The 18,685-nt window shown below is 60.0% G+C and overlaps 1 protein-coding gene across 2 annotated transcripts; it reads left to right on the plus strand.

Annotated features, from left to right (window-relative positions):
• The first annotated feature begins 32 nt into the window (after positions 1-32).
• On the plus strand, positions 33-17,836 carry CSRNP2 (cysteine and serine rich nuclear protein 2). 2 transcript variants are annotated; one of them, XM_051641417.1, is made up of 5 exons: positions 33-305; positions 11,251-11,509; positions 12,767-13,026; positions 14,128-14,424; positions 14,651-17,836. In XM_051641417.1, the coding sequence occupies exons 2-5, from the start codon at positions 11,359-11,361 to the stop codon at positions 15,536-15,538; spliced, it is 1,596 nt and encodes a 531-aa protein (XP_051497377.1). In that variant the 5' UTR covers positions 33-305; positions 11,251-11,358; the 3' UTR covers positions 15,539-17,836. The 2 variants fall into 2 exon arrangements, with proteins under 2 accessions (XP_051497377.1, XP_051497378.1); XM_051641418.1 differs by lacking the exon at positions 33-305 and adding an exon at positions 3,820-3,864.
• The last annotated feature ends 849 nt before the right edge of the window (positions 17,837-18,685 follow it).

Below are 18,685 nucleotides of genomic sequence, written 5' to 3' on the forward strand. Positions count from 1 at the left end.
TGCACCCATTTTTAAGAAGGGTAGAAAGGAGCCCGGGAACTACCGACCTGTCAGCCTCTCCTCTGTGTCTGGGCAGGTCATGGAGCAGATCCTCCTAGAAGACAGATCCTCCTGAGGCACATGGAGGCCAGGGAGGTGACTCAGGACACCCAGCAGGGCTTCACTGGGGGAAAGTCCTGCCTGACCAACCTGGTGGCTTTCTGCAATGGAGTGGCTGCATCAGTGGAGAAGGGCAGAGCAGTGGATGTCACCTGGGCTTCTGCAACTTCCTTCTCTGTTGGAAAGATACAGATTTGACACTGGGGGTAAGGAGCTGTCGAGATGGTCACATCCAGAGGGTAGTGGCCAGTGGGTCAATGCCCAGATGGAGAGGGGTGACAAGTGGTGTCCCTCAGGGATCTGTACTGGGACCAGTGCTGATCAGTATCTTCATCAATGAGACAGAAGAATCAAGGGCACCCTCAGCAAGTTTGCAGAGGACACCACTGAGTGGTGTGGTTGAGGAACCAGAGGGATGGGATGTTATCCAGAGGGACCTGGATGAGCTGGAGAAGTGGCCCCATGTACACCTGATGAGGTGCAGAGCCCTGCAGCTGGGCAGGGACAATCCTCAGTACAGGCTGGGGATGATGTGGGAGCTGCCCTGCTGAGAGGGACTGGGGAACTGGTGGACGGAAGGATGGACGTGATGTGCACTGGCAGCCCAGAGTGACAATCCTGGGCTACCCTAGAAGTGTGACCAGCAGGTGGAGGGGATCCTGCCTCTGCTCTGCTGGGACCCCCTGGAGAACTGGGGCCAGTTCTGGAGCCCCCAGCACAGGGAGGACACGGAGCTGCTGGAGAGAGGCCAGAGGAGGCCCCGGAGATAATGGGAGGGCTGGAGCAGCTCTGCTCTGGAGCCAGGCTGGGAGAGTTGGGGTGTCCAGCCTGGAGAGGAGAAGGCTCCAAGGAGACCTTGGAGCAGCTTCCAGTGCCTGAAGGGGCTCCAGGAAAGCTGGGGAAGGACTCCTCCTCCACAAGGTGGAGGCCCCATCCCTGGTGACATTCAAGGTCAGGCTTGATGTGGCTCTGAGCAACCTGATCTAGTTAAAGAGGTCCCTGCTCACTGCAGGGTGGTTGGACTAGATGACCTTGAAATGTCCCTTCTGACCCAACACATTTTATGATCTAGTTGGATAAAGCTGAAGGAAAATGTGGAGTGAAGCAGAGTTGGATAAAGAGCAGACTAGGTAGGTCTGTGGGACTCTTGTCTGCACATTTTAGGGAGGAAAAAGAGAGACAGAGCTGTCTCTGCTGAAATGAGGTTATGGTAGGGGATTTAGGTTATGACTGGACTTGATGATCTTCAAGGTCCCTTCCAACCAGGATGATTCTGTGATTCAACAGGTTATTGCAAGCTGTTGGGCTTGATGGTGACAGAAGGGCCTCTGTGCAGGTTTCCAGGGCCACAGTGAGGTCTCTGGTGTGAAGGATCTGCCCTGTGGGTGATAGATCCTGTTTCCTGCCCATCAGATCCCCCAGCAGAGATGGAGTTGCCCCAGGGTAGCTCCTGCCTCTCACCTTCAGCACCACCCGAGGGAGTTTTGAGCAAAAAAACGGGGGGAAGAAAACAATATGAAGCAGGGCTTTTGTTTTTAAATAAGGCTGTGACAAGGCCCAGCCCAGGCCAGGTGCTGTAGGTCCTGTGGGGTGACTGGAGGGGACTGGTGAGTGTGACAAAGGCCACGTCCTTGCTGCTGAACTAGTGGCTGCTCTTCTGTGTGTTCCCATCTTCCTCAGCCAGCTGTTGTCTTCGTGGAGGTGCAGTCAAGGTACTTAGCACAAAGTGGAGCTGGTTCAGTCCTGGCCAAACCTTCCATCCTTGTTTGCACTCCTGCAGCTGCTGCTCGTGGCTCCATCCTGGTGCTGAGGCTCCTGGAACGTCCCTGTCTCCCTCCTCCATCGTGGTGCAGCTCAGCTCAGCTCCACAGCAGAGGCAGAACGTTGCTCAGCAGGTCCCTGAAACTTGCTGAGGTCTGCAGTAGCTCCCCCTCACCCCTAAAATTGCCCCCCAGCTGCATCCAGGGCTGGGTGGCACCAGGGTTGGTGAGGAGCAGAGGATCTGGAGGTTAATCCTGGGAATGGTGGTGGCTGGGGCTGGCAGCAGGGATCCAGGATCCTGGGCTTGTCTGCCCACCATGAACCTGGGCCCAAAGCTCCTGGTGATTCCAGCAGGGAGGAGGAAGCTGCTTGGTCTCCTCACCTGGCTTTAGGACAGCTGGCTCCTTGAGCTGCAGACCAGAGATGTGAGGATACCTCAAGCTGCTGTGAGTCCTGTCCTGAGCCACCAAAACCTTGTAAAGACACCAAGAAAACTAATTTAAAAAATGCACTAATTTTGCTTGCTTCTCCCCATGAAGACTGGGGAGCCAGGCTGAGCCCCACGGGTGGAGGGGCTCATGTTTGGCCACTCACCTTCTGTTCACTTCTTGGTACCTCTGGTGGTCAAGATGACATGTGCTTTAATCCTGGATTTTCTCTTTGTTTGCCAGACCTGTTCAGCAGTGGTGTGGGCTTGGTAAACGTCTTGTGTTGATGTTGCTGGGTCCGTGGGGCTGATTTTAATCCATCAGATGAGGAAAATGCCAGGAAAGTGATTTGTTGTGTGTGGTGGCTCCGGGAGGGCAGGGAAAGCCCCCAGATGGAAGGGGTAGCAACAGGCCAGTCCTTCCTCCAGCCCTGGTTGCTGCTTGGAAACAAGGGGGGAGATGCAGGGCTCAGAGTTCAGGGGGAATGATGAGTATTGTTAATCCTATAACTTGACCTGCTTATTAGTTAATAACTCAGCTCATCCATAATCCTGGGGGGGGGGGGGTTGGAAGCACCAGGGCCGCTCACTGAGCTTGGAGGGTGTCGGAGAAGCCGCCGAGCTGGGGGCTGTGGAGGGGGGAGAAGCCGGAGCAGAGAGACCCCCGTGAGGCCGGTGTGTCCCCTTGAGCCTGGGGGGGGCACCTGGAGCCGGGGGCTGGTTGCCCTCGGGGGGGTCCGGCAGCCCCCCTGTGCCCCGGGCTCTGAGCACAGTCCCCCCCTGTGCGGAGCTGCTCCCCGGGGTGTGGGGCCGCGTCCCCCCTTCACCTCCAGGCCTCTCCGGGCCCTGGGGACCGGGGGGATGAGGCCCCGTCCCGGGGGGGCAGTGGGGCCGGGACTGGAGCCCCCCCCCCCCCTGGGACTGGAGCCCCCGGCCCGGCGTCCCCCCCCCGGGCCTGCCCCCCCTCCACCCCGGTCTGCCCCCCCCGGCCTGCCCCCCCTGTCCCCCTGCCCCGGTCTTCCCCCCCCCTGGGACTGGAGCCCCCCCCCAGGGCCTGCCCCCCCCGCCCCGGGCCTGCCCCCCCCCTCCACCCCGGTCTGCCCCCCCCCCCCCCCGGTCTGCCCCCCCTGCCCCCCCCCTCCGGTCCTGCCCCCCCCCCGGGCCTGCCCCCCCTCCACCCCGGTCTGCTCCCCCCGGGCCTGCCCCCCCCCCCCCCGGTCTGCCCCCCCTGTCTCCCCCCTCCGGTCCTGCCCCCCCCCCGGTATGCCCCCCCCCCCCCGGGCCTGCCCCCCCTCCACCCCGGTCTGCCCCCCCTCTCCGGTCCTGCCCCCCCCCGCGGGGCCTGCTCCCCCCCCCCCCCAACTCCCGCACTACATTTCCCGGCGTGCCCCGCGCCCGCCGCCCTCCCCCCGCCGAACTCGCTTTCCCAGCGTGCCCCGCGGCGCGGGCGGGGGAGGGGCGTGGCCGTGACGCGGCGCGGGGTATATAAGGCGCGGCGCAGCGGCGGCGGCCCCATTGTTGTCGCGGCGCGGGGCGGGTCCGCAGCGCGCGCCGCGGGGGGGGCCCCGCCCGGACCGGTGAGTGGGGGGCTGGGGGGGGGGGGGGGTGGGGGTCGGTCCCGCTACCCCCGCCCGGCCGGACTTGGGGGGGAGGGCGGGATCCCCCTGCTCTTGCGGCTGAGGGGTCTTGAGGGGAGGGGGGGCCTTGCAGCTGAGGGGAGGGGGCTTCTCTCCGGGGAGTCAGTGCGGGGGGGGGGGGGGCTTTTCTAGCTGGGGGGCACATAGAGGGTGCGGGGGGTATAGGGGAGGGGGGCTCCTTCAGCTGGGGGAGTCTAGGGGGGAGGGGAGGGGCCTTTTCTGGCTGGGGGGCATCTAGAGGATGTGGGGGCCTGCAGGGGATGTGGGGGGGCTCGCAGCTGGGGGTCCATAGGGGAGGGGGGGTCTTTTCTCGCTGCAGGGGCCTGCGAGGATGCAGGAGCCTGTAAGGGATGGGAAGGCCTCTGCTGGCGGGGGGACCTTCACAGAATTCAGGGGCCTATAGGGGATGTGGGGATTTTACAGTTGGGGGGGGCTTTTCTCGCTGGGGGGGGAGGCTGTGAAGGATGCAGGGGCCTGTAGGTGATGGGGGAGTCTCTTCTCGTTCAGGGATCTATAGGGGATGCAGGGGCCTAGAAGGGATGTGAGGCCATTTTCCAGCTGGGTCCTATGGAGCGTGTGGGATGCCTGTAGGTAACGTGGGGGCCTTTTCCAGCTGGTGGGGGCTTTAGGGGGGCCTTATAGCTGGGGACCCTCTAGGGGATGCACAGGCCTTTTCTGACTCGGGGGGAGCTGCAGCAGATGTGGTGGGCGTATAGGAGGCTCTTATAGAGGATGTATGGGGGGTGGTTGTGTAGGGGCTGTGGTGGCTGCAGGGGTTGTGGGACACCCTTCTATTGGGGGGGCTGCAGGGGATGTGGGGGGCCCTTGCAGCTGGGACTTTCCCCTGTCCTGTGCCTGGGGAGGCTCTGAGAGGGATGGGGGTCCTGAGGAGGGTGTGGGGTGCCCTTCTAGCTGCTTCATCCTCTAAGAACCTGGAGGGGGCCGGGGGGGGGGCCTTGTAGGGAGTCACGTTAGGGTAGAGGCAGGGTTGGGGGTGCCATTATGGGGGTCCCTGAGAAGCCACATAGCAGTGGGGCCCCACCGGGTGGCTGAAAGGAGCTGGTGGTTGTGGGGCATGTTGGCCTGGAGGAGGAGGAGCAGCTGTCAGAGGGTCCTGGGGGTCTTGGGCTGGTGTCCCTAAGGGCAGGGAGGGGTCTTGTCACAGAGAGGAGTCATGTCATGGGGCAGTTGCCCCCGTTGCAGGTGCTGGGAGGTGAGGAGGGGGCTGGGATGGGCCCTCTCTGGGTGGACAGTGGTGGGGCCTCCTTCAGGTGGAGGAGGTTTCTCCCTGCCCAGACCCTCCCCAGGGTCCCTGTGGTGGAAGCTCAGCCCGGGAGCAGAGCTGACCCTGGTGGGCTGGAGACCCCCGAGGTGGGGTGCTCTGTGGTTCCCTCTGGCCAGGACCAGCTGGGCTGTGGCTGCTGCCTGGAGGGTGCCCAGGTCAGCTGGCACCTGGGGTCTTGCCCCTCTTGCTCAGATGAGAAGAGCACCCGGGTTCAGCTCAGCAACCCCACACTCACCCGTGGGAGGAGTCAGGCCAAAGGGACAACGATGGTTCTCCTGTCCTTGCCTTGGGGGTCTTTGGGTCAAGGTGTTCTGTGGAGCCGCCATGCGCGGTGTGGGACGGACCCGCTTGTCTGGCTGGGTCCTGCTGACAGGAAAAAGCACCAAGTGGGGCTTTTGGGGTCAGGCTTTTCCTGCCTGAGCCTCCCCGGGCCGTTGGGCAGCAAGGGGGAAGATCTGCCCACCCTGGGCGGGCACCCAGAGGCGATTCAGGGCTCTAGGACAACCCGGAGCCATCGCTGCTGGTCGTGATGCTGGTTGTGTAAGCGCAGCTCCAGCGCTGGAGCCGTGGGAGCTGTAGCCTAGATTTCCTCGTTAGCTGCGTTCGTTAGCGGCCGCGTAGGATGGAAACCCAACGTTCTGCTGCTGGTCCTGCAGGCCCGAGGCCGGGCGCTGGCTGCAGGGCTGGTGCTGGATGGACTGGGCTGGAGCTGCTGGGTCCCTGACACAGCCCAGCAAACCCATCAGCCTCCGGCCCCAGGCGCTGGGAAAAGCTCTGCCGGGAGAGCTGGGAACCCACCGTGCAGCCAAATCCCTTCCTGGCGCCCAAGGAGACATCCTGACCCTTCCTGCTGGGGTGGGAAATATTTCATCTGGTTTCTGGGCTTGTCAAGATGAGCTGCTGCCTAATTCCTGGCCCAGGATGAGGCCTGGAGGGGCCACAGGCCGGGAGCGTGGCCGTGCTGGACGTGGAGCGGGTGCAGGTGCCTCCTGATCCAACCCTATTTGATGGCTCCTGGTTTAATTCTGCAGTGACTGTTGAGCATGAGCTTGATTTTTTTCCCATCTCAGAGGAAGGTTTGTGTGCCCTGCTGTGTCTGGCCAGCCATGGGGTTTGTGTGCCAGAACCCTTCCCAAGAGGTCCTCAGCCAAAGCCCTTCCATCGCCCTGGGGGTGCTGAGGGGGTCTCTGTCCCACCAGCTGCCCTTGAGGAGGTGATCTGCTTTATCTGCTCCTGAGAGGAAGCTCAGAGCGAGGGTTCAGCTTCTCCCTGCCTCTCTCTTGCTTTCCCTCACTGTTTCCCCATCCTCAGGGGGGTCAGGGTGGTGCTGGAACCTGGTTTTCCACCTACCAGGCAGCGCTGAAGGGTGTTTGGTTCTGCCTGGCCCAGAGCGACGCTGCTGTGGGGGGCACTGGGGGGGGTGATGCCCAGCACTGGGGGTGATGCCCAGCACTGGGGGGGTGCCCAGCACTGGGGAGTGTCTAGCACTGGGGGGGGTGCTCACCCAGCACTGGGGGTGGTGCTTGGCACTGGGGGTGGTGCTTGGCACTGGGGGTGGTGCTTGGCACTGGGGGTGCCCAGCACTGGGGTGCCCAGCACTGGGGGTGCCCAGCACTGGGGGTGCCCAGCCCCTGGGCAGGCTCCCCCCGCCATCAGGACGTGCTGCTCTGCAGTGATGCTGCCGTGTCATCCCCAGCTGCCCTCATCCTGCTGCAGAACCGGTCACGGGGGGGGGAGCTGAGCTGGGGGGCAGCTGCTGGAGGGGATGCCCCTTTTCTGGGTGTGTTCCACCCGAGGGGTGAGACGTTTTCCAGTCGGAATCGGTGCCCAGAGCCGCCTGCATCTCTGGAGGGAGGTGAAATATGAAATTGCAGCCTGGATCCTTCCAACCACCGGCGCTGCCTCTGAGCTCCAGCATCACCTTCCTGGGAGATGCAGAGTGCTGCAATGGGAGGAAACAGGCTCCTTTGCTTATTCCTCAATTATATTTTTCTGGTTTTTATCCTTGCCATGATCCCGTCTTAAATACACGCGTTATCAGCCGGGATGGGTTGGGATGCTTCTCTGAGACATACACATTTATTTGTTTTCTCCCTGCTCATGTATCATCCCCACCTTCTAATCCAGCTGCTAAAATAATCTCATGTTCCTGTATTTGACACCTCTGATACCTCAAAACCCTGGGAGGCTTCATCAGGATCCGCTTTTGGCTCTTGCATTTTAAGGGAAACTTATTCAAGCTTGGCTTGCCCTGAAGATTGGTGCTTGAGGGGTGGGATGAAAGGATTTTGTAGAGTAAATACAAGGAGGAAATACTGAGTATCCTCTGAGTTGTTTGGTCCCACAGCCCTTGATCCATATGGGATTTTTGGGAACCATCACAAAACCCACAGAATGCCCAGAGGATCATAAAACCTGCAGAATGCTCAGAGGGTCCCTGCCTGCTAATTGTAGAATCGTTAATGTTGGAAGGGACCTTAAAGACCATCAGGTTCCAACCCCCCTGCCATGAGCAGGGAACCCTCCCACCAGCCCAGGCTGCACAAAACCTCCTCCAACCCGGCCTTAAAAACCTCCAGGGCTGGGGCATCAACAACCTCCCTGGGCAACCCATCCCAGTTCCTCACCACCCGAGAGTGAAGAATTTCTTCCTAATCTCTCACCTAAATCTCCCCTCTCTCAGTTTAAAACCATCACCCCTTGTCCTCTCACCATATTCTCTAATGAAAAGCCCCTCCCCAGCTTTCCTGGAGCCCCTTCAGGCACTGGAAGCTGCTCTGAGGTCTCCCTGGAGCCTTCTCCTCTCCAGGCTGGACACCCCAACTCTCCCAGCCTGGCTCCAGAGCAGAGCTGCTCCAGCTCTTGAATCATCTTGGTGGCCCTTCTGGAACAGACCTGCTCCTTGCTCTGGAATTCCTGTTGGTCTCTGTCTGGACAAGGCAGTGGAAGAGCAGCCAGGCAGCACATCCAACATGGATTTGGGTTCACTGGGGTGATGCTGGAGCCAGGGGAGGCCAAAGGAAACTCATTAGGGGGACCTGGACAGAGGGTGGTGGATACCTTGGTGTCGGCTGACAAGCTTCATGGACCACGGAGCATCCCTCACCCATCCTGCCCTTCCTCCTCTTCCAAAAGCTGGAAACTGGCAAACCAGGAGTGTGGGGTTTTTGCAGCACGATGGCATTAATTACTTGTGATGATCTGGGCTTGTTAATCAACCTTAGATGAGCTTCCAGCAGGCAGGTTTTCCCACTCAGGTCTTGGAGCCCTGTGGCTGGACTGGCTCTGTCTCTTTGCATCCGTGGTCACGAGAGTCCCATCTCTGTCCTGAACCCCTTCCCACTCTGAATGGGAATTCCAGCCACGGCTGACATGGAAAAAAATCATATTTTCAGTTGTGCTCCTTTCAGTCTGATTTAACAGCAGGAAGAAAAGGGGAGCTGGGGTCTTGTGGTCCCTTCCTCACAGTATTTGAGTCAAGTTTTTTCTTTCCCTATCCCAAGTCCCCTCCCTGGGGCTTCACCTCTACTGAAAAACCCAACAAAACATGCAAATGGTTCGTTTTAAATTTCCCCCCCACTCTTTGGCTCTTGCCAACATTGATAATCGATTGATTGTGTTATTTTTTTTTCCTGGCTGTGTCTTCGATTCGGGAGGTGGGGAGGGAGGAGGAGAGACTTCCCCTGTGGAATGAGTCTGGGATGAGCATCCCTGCCATGGGGTGGATGCTGCCTCTTTGCCCTCCTTTTCCTTAAACCTTTGCTTAAGCCAGACCCTGATCTCTGGGCTAAAATCCTCCCCCCACTGCAGAGTAAAATCCAGTGTGAGGGTGAAGGTCTCCAGTTCTCTCCCCTCCTGGGGCTTCTCTGGGCACACAGGCCCCTGCTCCCTGCTGGACCTTGGGGCTCCTGAGCTCACCTCTGCACCCTGGGAATTGTCAAAAGTGTGTGTGGGGTAATTTAAAAAAAAAATATCTGAACTAATAAATGAATTCAAGTGGCCTTTGTGTTTCCTGGGGGGAGCCACCACCACTCTGAGGATGACACACAGGCAGGGGAGCTTCTGCTGTGGAGAAATGGGATGAAAACTTCATTTTCCAGCTGCCTGATCCCTGCAGCATCTCCCTGACCTCCCTCCTCCACCTCAGCCATCCCCTGGGGCAGCACCCATGGGTGGGTGCTCACCTTGCTGTTTTTTGCTGCTTTTCCCCCAGCTCTGGAGCAGTTTTCCTTTAAGTGCAGGGAGTCAGTATTTTATAAGAAACATTATCTGAAGGAACCATCTCCCATGTGGGTCCATCCAGGAAAGGATCCAGTCTCCAGCCCTGGCCAGGGTGTGATGCCACACGTGGGGGTGTCCACCTGGGCACTGTCACTGCTTTTCCTCACCACAGAGAGAGGGGTTTAAAAGATATTTGCAGGTTTGCTTTGGGGGGGGAATGGAGAACCCACAGAGACTCACCTGGTTAATTATCTCCTTCCTGAAACAAGCCTGATGAAGTTGGCTGAGCCCTGGGACAGGCAGTGCCCACAGGAGCCCAGCTGTGGGGACCTGGCATGGAAATGGGGCTGGTTTGGGGCAAGGGAGGGGGTAAAACAAGGTGTGTGGGGGGTGGTGGTGGAGCTGGAGCAGGTGTTGCCACCTCTGCTTGTCCCCTGGGCTGGCCCGTAGGGCCAGGGCTGTGACAGCAGCTCCAGAGCAGGCCTGGTGGGCTTGGCATGTGTGTTGGTTCCACAGCTGCTTTCATCAACGGGATGAAGCCGTTTGCCTTCAAATAAATACCCCGAAAAAGCCATATTTAAAGCTGGGCTGGGAGGTCACACCGTGCGTGGGGGCTCGGCCGTGGCCTTGGCACCAGCAGCTCCTCAGGGGGCTGGAGACCACCTGGAGCCCACCCCTTTGCTGCCAGGTGAAGACCCCTGATCCCTCCGGGGTCTGCAGGGCTGAGTGTCCAGGTTCCAGGAGTGTCCAGGTTCCAGGAATGCTGGTCCCTGAACATTCTGTTCCAGGGTGGTTCGTTGCCGTGGGAACGGTGGTTGGATGGAGGGAACAGAGGGAGAGGAGGGGGCTGTGCAGCCCGAGGGGAGTGGGGTTCCCTGGGGATCAGGGGCTCCCAGGGGTTAAGGGGCTCCCAGGGGATCAGGGGCTCCCCAGGGAATAAAGGGCTCCCAGAGAGGCTTCCTGCCCCAGCCCCTGGGCTGGGTTCAAATGCAGAGGCCACTGGGGCTGTGTTGACCTTGGGAACATGTGGAGTGATGTTTGCTGCTCTTCCCACCTGAGGATCAGCTCTCCCAAAAATTCCTCACCCAAGTTGGAGCTGAGCAGTTCCCGGCTCCCCCTGGGCGCGCTGCCTTTTTGGAAGTGTGTTGGCATTTCAAAGGGAAATGCCAGAGACTCTCATGGGGGCTTGTTCCCTTCTGACACCTTGGGTGGAGCTGCTGATCTGGGTTGGCCATGGATGGGTGACCCCACCACGTGCACCCCGAGGTCAATTTAAGCTTTAGGTATTTTAGGGAGGGAGCCCCCAGCTGCTGGCAAAGGTGATTTCATGGGTGCAGGGCTCTGTGGTCTGCTGTGCCAGGGCAGGACCACCCCCCTGCCCTTAGAAAACCAACCTCTCCTTTCAGTTAACTGGGATAGGAATCAGTTTGGAACAGGAGAGCTGGGCTGAAGGGAGCTGCAGCCACCACCCTGCCCCTCCACCCTGCCCCATCGCCCTGTCCCATCCCCCAGCCCCACCACCCTGTCCCATCCCCCAGCCCCACCACTCTGCCCCATCCCCCAGCCCCACCACTCTGCCCCACCAACCAGCCCCTCCACCCTGCCCCTCCAGGACTGCCCAGAACTTACAGGAGATCATTCAATGAAACTAAATAAGGGTGCAGAGCCCAGAGCCAGGGAGGATGGGCTCCCCTTGGGATTGGAGGCTTCATCTGGGGTGGGGAGAAGCTGCTCTTGAGGGCCAAGGAATCCTTTCCTGGTTATCCCAAGGAATGGTGGCTTATCCACAGTAACACTGTGGCTTCTTGCTTGCTCTGCAGGGACGCGGTGAACCCGCCGGCAGCGCCGGGGGCCGGCGCCCGAGGGTTGGTGGCAAAAACAAAAGGTCCTCTTGGTGCCCAGAGGCTCCTCATGAGAACTGAGGCCAAATGGACGCGATCGGGGGCGCCAGCCTCAAGAGGAAGTTTGAGGATGCAGACGTGGGCTCCCCCGGCTCCAACTCGGACGACGAGATCTCCAACAGCGACAGCGCCGACAGCTGCGACAGCGTCAACCCCGCCAGCTCCACCGGCCTCATCCGTGAGTGCCCAGCACCTGGGTCCCTCTGCCCCAAGCACAGGGCATCTGGGTGTGGGGCTGGCTCTGCCCTTCCCTGGGTGGGGGGCTGGCTCTGCCCTTCCCCTGCTGGTCCCATAGAACCCGTTTGGGGTGATGAGCAGAGAGCTCCTTGGTCGTGCCAGAGCTCGGGGAATTTCAAGTATTTCCCCCACCAGTGTCCAATACCCATCCCAGACCTTTCTAACCCCCTTGCCAGCATTCACTCCTACTGAGGTGTTTGGTGACTGAAGGGGATGGTGGGGGTTGCTGGGGTGGGTCTGGGAGGTGTCAGAGATCAGAGCTCAGCCCAGGCAGGCGCAGGCGTCACCAGCTCAGAGCCAACAGCACGAGCTTAACCCACACTGGGAGCAGGTGGTCATAGAACCACAGGGGTTGGAAAGGAGCTCTGAAGACCATCAAGTCCAACCCCCCCTGCTGCAGCAGGAACACCCAGGGCAGGTCACACAGGAACCTGTCCAGATAGGGCTTGGAAGCCTCCAGAGAAGGAGGCTCCACAGCCTCTCTGGACAGCCTGTCCCAGGGCTCTGTCACCCTCACAGTCAAGAAGTTTCTCTTCGTGTTGAGGTGGAACCTCTTGTGTTGTCACTTGGTGCCATTTCCCCTCGACCTGTCGCAGCCACCACTGAACAGAGACTGGCCCATTCTTGGCACCCCCTGCAGATATTTGTAGACATTCATCAGGTCCCCTCTTAGTCTTCTCTTCTCCAGACTGAACAGCCCCAGGTCTCTCATCCTTTCCTCATCAGACAGGTGTTCCAGTCCCTTCATCATCCTCGTAGTCTCTGTTGGACTCCTTCCCTCCTGAACTGGGGAGCCCAGAACTGGACACAACGCTCCAGATGGAGTCTTACTAGGGCAGAGCAGAGGAGGAGGAGGAGAACCTCTCTTGACCTGCTGGCCACACTGTTCGTAATACATCCCAAGATACTATTGGCTGTCTTGGCCACCAGGGCACGTTGCTGTCCCTTGGATCACTTGTTGCCCCCCAAGACTCCAAGGTCCTTCTCCACGGGGCTCCTTCCCAGCAGCTCAACCCCTCATCTCCACTGGTGCCTGGTGGTTTTTCTTCCCAGGTGCAGGACTCTACACATAATTCTTGTTAAACCTCATCTTTGCTGAGGTCTCCAGTCCTTTCCACTGGGGTGGGTGGCCTTTGTGGGACCCCTGAGGGGTTTTTGGCTGCTAAAGCCCCTCTCTGGCTTCCCCCCACCCCCACAGCCACCTCCATCCTGAAGCGGCAGAAGCAGCTTTGCAGGAAGAATGTCCGCTTTGACCAAGTGACCGTCTACTACTTCGCCCGGCGTCAGGGCTTCACCAGTGTCCCCAGCCAGGGGGGCAGCTCCCTGGGCATGGCCCAGCGCCACAACTCCGTCCGCCGCTACACGCTCTGCGAGTTTGCCCAGGAGCAGGAGGTGAACCACCGGGAGATCCTGCGGGAGCACCTCAAGGAGGAGAAGCTCCACGCCAAGAAAATGAAGGTATCGCCGGGGAAGCGGGGTCTTGCTGGTGAAATTCAGGCTGGGAAACACCTCTCTGAGCTTGGGTGGAGCTTGAGCAGAGGAGGGAGATCCAGGCTGCCATTTCCCATGGGCTGGGGAAGGGTTTCTTGCTACTAGATTCTTCCATTTTATTTCTTTTGCCTCTTTTTTGTCTCGGTGCTGCACCTGGGGCTGGCTGGGCAGCATCGGCCTCTGCTGGGCTTGGGAGCCTGTGGCCAGACCTGGTCAGCCCCGTGCTGGTAGAAATTCCAGCCTGGCAGGAGGCAGCTGGGCCATGTCATGGGAAGATCAGGATCTCAGGTGGCTCTGCCTATTTTCCAGCCAGTCCCCAGGCTGGGTCTGTGCCTCTGGGCTCCGCTGCGTGGGATGCTCTGCAGAGTGTGACCCAGCTCCTGCTGCCATGGCAGCCTTGGCCAAAGGGGCACAAATCCAGCTGGACACCTCTTTTTTTTTTGTAATTCTCTTTTTAAACACCGTCTCCTCAGGAGGCCACAGGCCCCTCCATCCACTGCCCCTGGGTGTGGCAGCTTTCCAAGGGCTGGGGGACCCCTTTGGTGCCAGGATTTGGGGGTGAGTGTGTGGAAAGGGAGGGAATTGGAAGGGCTGGAGCAGGGAGGTGAAGTTGTAGGATCTGGCCCTGGTCCCTTTGTTGCTTTCAAACCCCGTTTTCCCGGGGGGAAGCTCTGAGCTCCGCAGCTGCCGCCGCTCTCCTGGGACCCTGGTATTTTAAGCAGCAACGACCTCCTTTTATCTCAGAGTTTGCAGGTACCGGAGCGGTGGGAGAACAGGAGAAGGATTCTCTGCTCTCAATTCCTTTATTATTAATTCCCACCCCCTCCCTTCTCCCGTGAGCTGCCTCCAGCCCACCTGCCGTCTGGCTGCGGGGGAGCTGCCTGGGGACAGCGCTGGGGGGACCCAGCTCTCTGTGTGGCCCCTGCTCGGTGCTGGGGGGCAAGGGGAGGCCGTGAGGTGAGGGGGGTGTTGGGAGGGGAGCAGGAGGGGTGTCCATCATCCCCCCTGCCCCACTGCCGGGGTCTGGTGCCCCCCGGGCGGGCACTGACTCGGCCCCCTGCCCCACAGCTGACCAAGAACGGGACGGTGGAGTCGGAGGAGGCGGAGGGGCTGACGCTGGAGGACGTGTCCGACGATGACATCGACGTGGAGAACGTGGAGGTGGATGACTACTTCTTCCTGCAGCCCCTGCCCACCAAGCGCCGCCGCGCGCTGCTGCGGGCGTCCGGCGTTCACCGCATCGACGCGGAGGAGAAGCAGGAGCTGCGGGCGATCCGGCTCTCCCGGGAGGAGTGCGGCTGCGACTGCCGCCTCTACTGCGACCCGGAGGCCTGTGCCTGCAGCCAGGCAGGGATCAAGTGCCAGGTGAGTCGGGGAAGGAGAAGCCGGTGGCAAAACAGCAGCTTGTTGGACCTCATCCTGGTGCCAGCTGGTCCTGGAGGGGCTGGGGTGCAGCTCCAGCTTGTTCTGGGGAAAAAACTCCCCCAGTGCCAAATTCCCGACATCAGGCAGTGCCCGGGTGGATTATTTGAGGCTCTGGGGCAGGATAGTCTGAGGTCCTGGAGCTGCCACGTCTCTGTCCCCCTGCCAGGTGGATCGCATGTCCTTCCCCTGCGGCTGCTCCCGGGACGGTTGCGGTAACATGGCCGGGCGGATCGAGTTCAACCCCATCCGCGTGCGGACTCACTACCTCCACACCATCATGAAGCTGGAGCTGGAGAACAAGCGTCAGGGTGGGCGGGCGCCGGAGGAGGAGGCGGCCGCCGCTGCCCCCCACGGCCCTGCTGGGGACTGGCTGGGCCCCCAGCCCCCCGAGACCCAGGACTTCCAGGAGTTCATGGCGGAGAACGAGACGGCCGTCATGCACCTGCAGACGGCGGAGGAGTTGGAGAGGCTGAAGGCCGAGGAAGACTCCAGCAGTGGCTCCAGTGTGGAGAGCTTGGGCGTTTGCATCCTGGAGGAGCCCCTGGCCGTGCCAGAGGGTTTGTGCCCGGGTCTCGCCGCCCCCATCCTCATCCAAGCCCAGCTGCCTCCGGGCTCCTCCGTCCTCTGCTTCGCTGACGGGCCGGAGCCGGCGGCCTCGGTGGTGGGTGACCAGCCCTACTTGAACGATGGGCCCATGCTCTACTACCAGGTGGAGCCACGGCCAGTGCTGGGTGCCAAGGGCGAGAGCAGCCCAGCCGAGCTGCCGGTGCCATCCTCATCCTCATCCTCCTGCCCAGGCGAGAAAGACCTCGGCGTCCTCCCCGGCCCCGCGGTGACTTGCGGCCGAGCCGCTGCTGCTTTGAGCAAGGGGGAACTATCCAAAAACCCTCCCTCCTCCCCGGAGGCCTCTCCGTCCTCCGAGGGCTGCCGAGCAGCGGCCGCTCCCCCCTGCCCCCCCTCCCCACCCCACGAGCCACCAGAGCCAGCCCCAGAGCGGGCGCACGAGCCGCCCTCAGCCGAGGAGCGCCCACCAGGGCCCGTCCTGCCCATCTGAGGAGCTCCCCCCAACCCCCTCTGCTCTCGTTTATTTATTGACAATAATATTTTATGGACCACCAGCAGCAACTGGTGGTTATTCAGTTCCGGGGGGTGGGGGAGCAGGGGCTGCCTTGTACAGAGGATTTTACCCGGCGTTGCTCACCTGGGGCCAGGAGCCTTCTGCTTGCCTGGCTGCCGTGGGTCACGTCCAGCAGCTTCTCCCAGGAGCCACTCGTGTAGCCCCCTCCCCAAAGCCCCCCGGCACCACCCGTTGGGACCGTTGTCACCATTTGGCCGATGCCAAACGTGCCACCCGTGCTCCGGGACACGTCAGACATGGAGCCTCCTGCTTCCCATGGCAGCTCCTTCCCGTCCTCCATTCCCACCTGAAGACATCTGCCCTCGTCGGCTTTTAAGGAAAAAAAATACCTTTTTTTTCTCCCTTTTTTGGGTTATTTTTCCCTGCAATGACTGCTCACCAGGCCCTGGCACAGCCTGCGCCTCCAGGTGATGCCTCCGGCCAGTGCAGCCAGCATGAAGGGCCAGGATGGATCAGGAAGGACTCGGAGCCTGCTGGGAGGTTCTCCCTGCACAAGAGAACAAGGCTGCAGCTCCCACGCTGGCCTAGAAACTTGGGGCTGTTGGATTTGAAGAGTTGGAGACCTTCACAGGCACAGCGTGGAGATCCGTGTCCATCCCCGTGCACCTTGGTGGCCTCCAGGAAGAGTCAAGGCAACCAGCTGCCACGTCCCCCAGACAGGCAGGAAAAGCACTTTCCACCCTCCAGAGACCCCCTGGCTCTCCCCCTGCTTTGCCTTCTGCCAAAACTGGCTCCTTTGAAGGTCCCTGCGCTGGGTCTTCAGGGACATGACTGGGGTAGGGGGCTGGGAGGGGGGATCCCCTTCCCTGTCCCCAGAGTCTTTGTCCTCTACCCTTGCTCCAGCTTGATCCCGGCCAAGGGGAAGCATCTCCCCTCTGTCCCCTTGGACTCTGGGGGAGAAAAATCTGATTCTTTTTAAGGAGAAAATCAAGGAGGAGAGGGAGATTGAAGAGCTCCCCGAGGGAGGGTTCAATCCAATGGAGAACAACCCCGGAGCTGCTTGCAGGGGAGACGTCCCAGCTGGGAAGCAGGGAAAAAAGAAGGAACAGAAGGAACCTGCAAGCTGACAAAGTGCTGTCATTGCTCTGCAGAGCTTGTTGCTCATCTTGTTCACCTGCTGGTCACCTCCCTCTGTCCAAAGGTGTTTCAGGGGGCTGAAGCCCCTTTGCTGCTCTCACCACCTCATCGTGCGGTTCCAGCGGAGCCGTTATCCAGGCAAAGCAGCTCTTCCCAGCCCCAAGTCCCTGGAGACCCTTTTCTGGGGCAGAGTGGAAGGGAAAGGGCTGCTTTCCAAACCTGGGGGGGTGGAGGGCTGACCCCCATCCCAGCAGCAGCTCCCACTGCCCTCAGCCAGCACACAAGGGCTACACTGGGAGGAACAAGCCTTGCCCCACGTTGGGCGCCTCACGGGCCGTGTCCCTGACGCAGGGAACTGCCACCTGCTGGTGCCTGTTTGGCCGTGGGGCTTTTTCCACTCCCCCACGAAACAGAGCGACTCCGAGCTGCAAAACCCAAGCAAACAGTGATACTTGAATAGGTTACAATATTTATTTCCCCCCACACACCCTTTTTTTTTGTCTTAATTTTCAACGGCCTCAGCGCACCCTCCCTGGCTCCTTGGCCACTGCAGCCAGGGGAGGACCTGCTTGTGCCAGGGAACTCCTTGGGCAACTCCCTGGGTGAGCCCAGAGGCTCCATCAGCTGCCAGAATGAACCCTGAGCCGCGGGTGAGGATGCTGCTCTCACCATCAGCCAAGACCTCACAGGACTGGTTCTCGTCCCACAGAGCTGACGCTGCTGTTGATGGTGCAATCAAAGTCCATTCCTGCCCTTTGTCCTCATTCCTGTCCAGTTCCAACTCCCTCTCAGACACCAATGCTGGTTCCTGCTCCATTTCTTGCCGTGTACGAAGCCCAACAGCCCATCACCTCCTCTCTGGTGCTACTGAGCTGCTGCAGGAGCTTGTGGCCCCTCTGCAGCTCCAGCGACCCCCCAGGTCCTCACCCTGGACTCTGCGACCCCCCCCCAGCCCCATCTCACACGGTCTAAGGTGGCTTTTGATTTTTAATTTTCCAGTGTGAATCCAAAGCTTGTCCTCCAAATATATTTTTTCCTCCCCTGGACCTTTTTTTTTTTTTAGTTCCTTTACCTGGTGATGACGCTGTATTTAAAGAGAATATTTAAGTGTAAAAATAAAATAAATGCTCAAACTTGCACAGTGTCTCAAAGGGGGGTAAATCCAGCCCAGTGAATTGCTCTTGGTGGGCGTCTGGAATTCCTGCAAAACCAGGGAGGGCGGGGGGGGTGGAAAAGGGTTTTCTCCTCCAGGAGGGGAGGGAGAAGCTCAGCGCTGGGCTGGTGTGTGAGCAGATGGTTCCTGCCCCTGCTTTACACCCTAAAAATGCTTTAAAAAAGGGAAGTTCTCAGGTGCTGGCTTTCCCTGGCTGTGGGTGGAGGAGCCAGCAGTGGGACATGGGGACATTTCTGGTGCTGGTGTCCAGGAGGAGCCTCCAGAGATGGAGGAGCCTCCAAGAGAGACCCCGGAGCCACTCACTGGCTTTTTGTCTTGAACAGCCCCCTGGAAGTCACTCCCACTCCCTCACAGCTGGATTCCTCAGGTGGTGCTGGGCAAGGAGGGGGGACAGAGGGGTTTTAACCCTTTTGGGCAGCCAGGAGCTGCCACCAAAGCCCCCAGAGCCACCTGTGCCAAGTGGGAAGTACAGGAGCAAGAGAGGACAATGGCAGGTCTGGAGCTGGAGGCTTCAGGGGGGGGGTCAGAGCTGCCTTTTCATAGCATCACAGAATCACTAAGGTTGGAAAGGACCTTAAAGACCATCAGGTTCCACGTGCCATGAGCAAGGACCCCTCCCACCAGCCCAGGCTGCACAAAACCTCCTCCAACCTGGCCTTAAAAACCTCCAGGGCTGGGGCATCAACAACCTCCCTGGGCAACCCATCCCAGTTCCTCACCACCCGAGAGTGAAGAATTTCTTCCTAATCTCTCACCTCAATCTCCCCTCTCTCCGTTGAAAACCATCACCCCTTGTTCTCTCACCATCTTCT

The sequence above is a fragment of the Apus apus genome, chromosome 28 (genome assembly GCF_020740795.1).
Source record: "Apus apus isolate bApuApu2 chromosome 28, bApuApu2.pri.cur, whole genome shotgun sequence".
Taxonomy (NCBI): domain Eukaryota; kingdom Metazoa; phylum Chordata; class Aves; order Apodiformes; family Apodidae; genus Apus; species Apus apus.

What these genes read in the sequence shown, in the direction of transcription:
- CSRNP2 (XM_051641417.1), top strand. Translation starts at nt 11,359, where the DNA reads ATGGACGCGATCGGGGGCGCCAGCCTCAAGAGGAAGTTTGAGGATGCA. An exon ending in CAGCTCCACCGGCCTCATCC is followed by an intron (nt 11,510 to 12,766) that starts GTGAGTGCCCAG and finishes CCACCCCCACAG; the next exon opens with CCACCTCCATCCTGAAGCGG. An exon ending in TCCACGCCAAGAAAATGAAG is followed by an intron (nt 13,027 to 14,127) that starts GTATCGCCGGGG and finishes CCTGCCCCACAG; the next exon opens with CTGACCAAGAACGGGACGGT.